Source organism: Lactuca virosa, chromosome 8 (assembly GCF_052849685.1).
Source record: "Lactuca virosa cultivar CGN04683 chromosome 8, Lactuca_virosa_CGN04683_v6, whole genome shotgun sequence".
NCBI lineage: Eukaryota > Viridiplantae > Streptophyta > Magnoliopsida > Asterales > Asteraceae > Lactuca > Lactuca virosa.
Genome location: NC_136433.1, coordinates 152,643,538 through 152,650,503, shown reverse-complemented (window position 1 = coordinate 152,650,503; position 6,966 = coordinate 152,643,538). Strand labels below are relative to the sequence as shown.

The window sequence follows — 6,966 nt, the reverse complement described above, 5'->3', positions numbered from 1 at the left end:
ATCCCTTTGCTTTCCCCCCAAGTTTCCTTAGAGCCCAAGAAAGGCTCTAGAAACTATCTAGAACTCCTCTAGAATTTTCGTCCCCCCTAACATTCTAGAATTGCTCAATGTTGAACTTTTAAACATTGTCACCTTTAGTCCTTCCACTTTTAATTATTTCAATGAATCCTAAAATTAAGTCCAAATAATTTCTGATTAATTTATAATTAACCAACATAATTTCGAATTAATATATTTTTATCAAAAACATATTAATAAATTATTTATTTTGATTTCAAATTAATTTTTTAATCATATAATAAATTAATAAACCAGTCTCTCTCTCTCTCTCTCTCTCTCTCTCTCTCTCTCTCTCTCCAAATAGCATTCCAGTCTCTTACTAGGTTTGAGGGCAACCCAAAGGGACTTTGCTAATAGTTTAAGTTTAGAATAATTTAGTTAATGGCTTAGACACCTAATCCAACACATATAACCAGTCAACAGACTAACAGGCAAATCTACAGTTCACTATCGCATAACAACATTCTATATATTAGAACTTAGTTCTAACAGATCAATTCATCAAAGCAACATCCTCTGAACCAGGATACATAACTCAGTGGGCCGACATTGGTGCCTTCGACCCATAAGTACATTGATGAAAACTCACATCTCAGTCTGAAAAGATGGTTGATCACACCACAACTCCACGTACCAACTCTACGGGTCACCTGCACAACAAACAATGATCTTGTCTTAAAATATTGTCCAAAATACCCTCAGGTCGAACTTGGTCAAAGGTCAAAGTCAACAAGTAAACTCAGTCACTCGCTACGTCGTGGCTAGCTCCAGCCACGTCGTGGGGGCTATAGGGCAAAACAGTCGCATGACAGCCGTCCACCATGTCGTGGTGACCCATTCACGACGTCGTAGTGACTGTTCAGACCAGCTTAATCCAATAAGCTCTTAATCCATCAAACCAACCATTCAAACTTTCCATAAGTGGACCCCGAGTGTGCACCCCGCTCCTCCAAGCTCGGTTAGTAAATGGAGCTCGGTCTATCTCATTATTAATAATATTTACACCAAAATATGTTGATAACACTTAAATCACCAACAAATGATCTATGATTCACAAGATATCAACCATCAAGTAGACAAACACAAAATCAGTCGACGTTTTAGTGTTTCACAAAAAGGCTTTTTTGTTTTTTTTTTCTTTGTTTAATTTTAAATCAATTAGGCTATTGGATAATGATTAAATTTTAAATTGACTAGGAATTGGGCTATTTTCAGTGGAATGGAATATAAATGTGGACTTTTGTACATTTTGATATATATTTTTTTTGCCAAACATTATAAGTTAGATTATTGAAATTTTATATGACAGATCCCATCTTGTCATGTATAAGTATAATCCATGCTACAAAATTTATAAAATTAGGTGGATCCTAGGACCCACCTTCAAACAACATAAATTCGCCCCGTCATATTCTTAACAAAATTTAGTCGGAGTTCAACGTGATAACTGAAAATGTTCTAAATCCAAGATTTGAGAATTAGTTTAATACGTAACCAAATCGTATTTAAAGTCCTTGTTTTTTAAATATATTTCTATTTTTATATAAACTATATGGGATAATACTAATAGTGACTAGTAAGTGGGGTCCAACAGACCAACACCCCTCCCTTTCAATGTGGATCCATAATTGTAATATTGTGAGAAAATCGATCTCGATGTTGATTTGATTAAGTCCTAACGAGTTTGGTAGTAATATGATGAAGATATGTCTTTGCTAATCGGCGTCATTTGATGACGCCAATTATCTCTCGTCAAGGCTAAAGTTTAAGAAGATTATTAACTGGGACTATATTCGGAATTATACCCGGTAAACCAACATAACTGTTGACTAATATGAAGCTATATTTATGATATGAGCACTCTTGAATCATACTTTTACCATTTATGCCATTTACAAACCAAATAAATACAAGAGGGTGAAAATACAACTTGATTTGATGTAATTTGTTAAAAAGCCAAGGTATTTGTATGCAGCACCCCAAGTTTTTTATTAACCTTTGTGGTCTTCAATGTAAACGGAAAATATAGAATCTATTTGCAATTGTTAGGTACAAGCGTGAGAAAATCGTAAATATGCAGTGCAAATTAAATACATCACCATAGTAAGAAGATGGGGATAATAAATGATGACAAGGTTGAAGAGAAGTGTAGGTAGAGGTTAAAACTCTTAACAATATGATAATACATAAATGATGATGTTGTAATATGTATAAATAAATAACTTGAATGTGTGTACAAATACGTGTGAGAAAATAGGCAAAATGAGAAGGTTAGATTCTAACAATATGAATCCATGATGTGGTACAAGGTTTGGAGCAATCTTAAAACGATACCATGAGAGATCTTCACGTGAAAAAATATCATTCGACGTTGATAGATTTTACTTAAATGAGCATTTTGGCAAAGTAAGTTGTTACTAAGAATTTTTTTTGATAATGGGGTTTATGACTTGTATATCCCTAAATTTGATGAAAACATACTAAATGTGTATTGCAATGTATATCAGAAGTATTCTAGCCTTATGGATTGAATTACATAATACATAGCAATATGTACATTCTTTATAAACACATGAAATAGAAGGTTTAGTTATAGTCCTTTGCTATGCTTGGTTATGTACAAACTAAGAAGGATTTATTTATTTATCAATAAACAGAACAAAAGCAATAAAAAGAGAAGGGTCAAGAGCTTAAAGTCATTCCAAATTAACATGACAATGAAAAAAAAAAACATCTTTAGACATATTAGTTAAAGTTCTATTAAGCTATTAACTTAAATGTTGACAAACCTTCCTCATAATGTGAAAATTTGAAGGCTTTTAACTCATAAAGCTATCATTAAAAAAACGTAACATCTACTTCTGTACAGCATAAATAATTAGATACTTACTTCTTCTTCTTCTTCAACCAGTTTGACCTCTGTCTCCTTTGTTTCAGTTCCAGTTTTCTCCTCAATGTCACAAGGAATGACAGATTTACCCTTTTGAAGCAGTTCAACAAGTTGGACAGAATGTTTCTTCCCTTCTTTATGATTATTCATCACTTTTTCAGAAAAGGCTCCCACTTTACACATCTCACACCAAAACTTGAATTTATCACTGTTCTTCTCCCCCTTCATCTCATCTTCTTTCTTTGAACTTGTGCTTGATTTACTGCTATCCATTGATGGTGTTTGATTACCTGAACGTGAACGCTTTCTGGGTTTGGAGTTTTTCTCCTTGGAGCTCAGGTTGACTCTTGTGACATCAAGTTTGACCGACTTGACCACTGGTTTTTTGGTTGCAACCCCGAGACCACAGTTAGCACCGGTTTTCTGGGCTATCAGAGATGCTTCTTTCATTTGGTGTTTCTTGCCTTTAAGGTGTTCGTTTAAACCACGCTCGCTAGTGGCAGTGACCTGACAGATGGCGCAGTTCCACTCTTCTCTGATCTTCTTCTTTGAAGTGTCTGAATAGGACCCGCTTGAGTCTCCGGCGACTGGTGGTGTTGGTTTCCGTTTTGCTCCGGTGAGGGTCTCACCTTTGGGCTTACGCTACAATAAGAAACACAAGTCAAGGGGTTTAAAAGGTTTTGTATTTTAGAGGGGTAATCAGAAATAGAATAATGATTCATGAAGCATGTACACAGAAAAGAAGATACTAACCAGAACAATGACTTCCTTTTGGCTGCTCTCTGGGAGAGGCGTAGGAATCTCTTGAATTATCGGTGCATCGGCAAATCGCTGATATGGGAGAACGTTAAAATCCCTAATTTCCAATGGATAGCCGCCACCGCCACCGCCGCGGGAATACTTTTCATCAAGAGAAATTATGATTCTCTCCTCCAGTCCAATCGGTTGCCGATGCAAAATTCCTGCGTCAAATAGGTTATTGTGGCTCCCCGGCAGTGGTAGCGGCATATACGGCGAGGGAAATCCTCCGCCGCTCCTCATAGCCATCATCTCCCGCTCCATCATCAACTCATGCCGCACTACCTCCTCCAAAATACGCTTACGAGCCATCTCCTCTGCTATAAACTCCTCTCTGATCCTCTCCTTCTCAATCTCCCGCTGGAACGCATCTCTCATGTCAAAACGTCCTCGAAAAACCGCCGGTCCTCCGTGGCCTCCACTAAAGTCTCCGGTTGGAAAACCTGCTGCAACTCAAAACATCAAAAGAAGCACACATTCAATGTCCAAGAAATCAACTCCGCTACACTTCACTCGTTCACAAAATATGAGGCATAAACTCACAGAGTTACTCTATATTCTCAGCAAAAACATTGAACAAACAAAATCAATTAGCGATCACAAACCTCGAATCCCTTGTTCTGTGTAGTAAGTATAAGGCGACGAGGATGATGAAGACTGCGAATGATAAAATGGATTTTGCTGGCCTTGCGCTTCTGCATCTTTCAGCCGACGCTTAAACTTCATTGTTAACGGAGAGAAAGTTAGGGTTCCAACAGGCGAGAACAATAGATCCAGAGATATCAGATATGCATATAAATGTGATACAGAGAGACAATGACCGAGACTCATACTCTGGTTTGCGTTTAAAAAGACTCTTAGTTGGAACACGCGCCTAATGAGCAGGTGTACTCACGCTCATCGTCTTGGTCGAAAATTAATAAAGGGAAAAAACTAAAAGATAAATATTTCAAATCTTATTATCATTTACTAAAATTTAATAAAAGTTTATAGAAATTGTCATAATATTTATAATTTTGTAGTAGAAAACTAGAAATCTGCAAAGGGGTTTTTTTATGCACCTTCCAAATTCCCCTTTCTATTTTTTTTCATCAATAAATACATAATATTATTTTTTTCGTTCAATTGATTTTGCAAATGGCATTTAAGAAAAAGAAAAATTATAGATCTCATAGATTAGATATATAAAAAGCCTTTTTTTTATTCTTTTCCTTATAATATTCTTTTATTAACACTTTAAACAAATGAGTGTTACTCCTAAACATGAATTTTGTTCCAAACAAGGTGATATTATCACCGTTTGTAAGAACGTAATTTGTAAATTTTCTAATTAGGTAAAGAGCATTTTTCTTATTTTTTTAAATATATGGACCGTTTTTGTAAGGAAAATGTATACGAACGTTTTCTGTAAATTACATGGATAGTTTTGTAATTTATTTTCTATATAAGGACCAAACCTACCAACATACAAAATTTTTGTGGCCAAAGTCTTAAACCCAAAAAATTTAGAGACCAAATATATCATTATACAAAATTGTTATGTGGTCAAAATATAAAACCTAAAACTTATAAAAACTAAAATTACAAATATACCAATTTTTTATGGCTAAAGTCTCAAACCCAAAAACTCACTATTCATTTCTCAATTAATATATATATATATATATATATATATATATATATATATATATATATATATATATATATATATATATATATATAATAAGGGTTTATGTAAAAAAGTCTCATTATTTTGGATGTTTTTATGAAGTTTTAATTTTATTTTTTGAACATAAAAGTCTTTGATTATTTAATACTTTGCTCAAATTAATGAAAAATTCATTATTTTTATTTTAACAGGAAATGACAGATTATTGTGTAAAATTAAAGAATTAGAATTTTTCTGTTCAAAAAAAAATTATGACTTTAACAAAAAAAAAATTCTAAAATAATGAGACTTTTCTGCATAAACCCTATATAATAACATCACATTTCAAGGTATTTGAATTTATTTTTAATTTATTCTTGTTTTAGGTTGGACAGAGTCGGCTTCTAACTGAAATAGGAAGTCGGCGGTATAGTCTTTACCGCCTAAGTGTTAAATCTGTCGCCCAAGTAGTACTGCAAGATTGATTCCAAGCGGATAAACAAACTCGCTCCCTTTCACTCTATCTAGACTCTCTCTCATTCTCTCTACCCAAATTACTTGTAAATCATACATTAAAACTTGTATCAAAATAGTTTTGTATGTATTTAATTTGTTTGTGAATTATTTTTGTATGTTTTTTATATTTTTGTTTTATGATTTTAATTAGTTTGTATTATTTAAAAATTTAAAATTGAGTGATTGGGAGGGATAAGAAAGATGGATTTCCATTTGTTGTGAGATGTGTGGGATTAAAAAGAAAAGAAAAAGAAAAGATTATGTGTGATGTGGCAAGTAGGTTAGGAGGGATGTGAAAGGTAGATACCCTCCCTCCTTATAGATTTTAACTTATTTTATGGTTAAATAATATTGTTAGTTTTGTTAATGTTTAGTAAGATATAGCTAGTGAAATCTTTATTTATAACCGAGAAAATCATTGAGACATACTATTTTCATATATATTATCTACAAAAATCGCATTTCTCGATGAAAATTTTGTTGATATATGATATTTACATAGATTATATCAGCAAAAATGTCATTTCTCAGCTAAATTTGAAATGATATCTATGAATTTGCTTATAAAATATCATATATTTGTAAGTCTTAGAGCATTTGTGTTGTTAGCTGTAACACCCGAAAATTGAGGAGCAACTTTGGTATAAATCACCTTTTTGGGGATTGGACACGGCGTGTTGGAGGCACCAACACGGCGTGTCGAGATAAGAAAATATGCGGGTCTCATTAAGAGCAAAACGGCGTGTTGTCTCCCGGAACACGGCGTGTTGGTCGCTAGAAATGAAACCCTAATCTTCTGGGTTTTTGCCCCTATTTAAAGGAATAAGGAGGCTAGGGTTTGTTCACCCTCAGCCCCCAACAGCCCTCAAGCCCTGAAAGAAACCCTAATCATCTTTCCCTCTCATTTGTGAGCTAGTGTGGTGTTTTGGAGCCAAAGAAGGAAGAAGTTGGAAGAAGGAAGCAAGATCCAACAAGCAAGTCCCTCATCTTTCAGCTTGGCATCCTTCTGGACCATTGTAAGTGTCCAAGATCCGATTTTTATCATTCCATATTG

At 34.2% G+C, this 6,966-nt stretch overlaps 1 protein-coding gene across 2 annotated transcripts; it reads right to left on the bottom strand.

Moving 5' to 3' along the window:
* Positions 1-2,778: 2,778 nt before the first annotated feature.
* Positions 2,779-4,558, bottom strand: LOC145134549 (uncharacterized). 2 transcript variants are annotated; one of them, XM_079069386.1, is made up of 3 exons: positions 4,354-4,558; positions 3,704-4,194; positions 2,779-3,592 (listed from the first exon to the last, which is right to left on the bottom strand). In XM_079069386.1, the coding sequence occupies exons 1-3, from the start codon at positions 4,472-4,474 to the stop codon at positions 2,939-2,941; spliced, it is 1,266 nt and encodes a 421-aa protein (XP_078925512.1). In that variant the 5' UTR covers positions 4,475-4,558; the 3' UTR covers positions 2,779-2,938. The 2 variants fall into 2 exon arrangements, with proteins under 2 accessions (XP_078925512.1, XP_078925513.1); XM_079069387.1 differs by having other exon boundaries at positions 3,704-4,191.
* Positions 4,559-6,966: the final 2,408 nt, after the last annotated feature.

What these genes read in the sequence shown, in the direction of transcription:
- LOC145134549 (XM_079069386.1), bottom strand. Translation starts at nt 4,474, where the DNA reads ATGAAGTTTAAGCGTCGGCTGAAAGATGCAGAAGCGCAAGGCCAGCAA. An exon ending in CACAGAACAAGGGATTCGAG is followed by an intron (nt 4,195 to 4,353) that starts GTTTGTGATCGC and finishes TTTGAGTTGCAG; the next exon opens with CAGGTTTTCCAACCGGAGAC. An exon ending in AAAAGGAAGTCATTGTTCTG is followed by an intron (nt 3,593 to 3,703) that starts GTTAGTATCTTC and finishes TTCTTATTGTAG; the next exon opens with CGTAAGCCCAAAGGTGAGAC.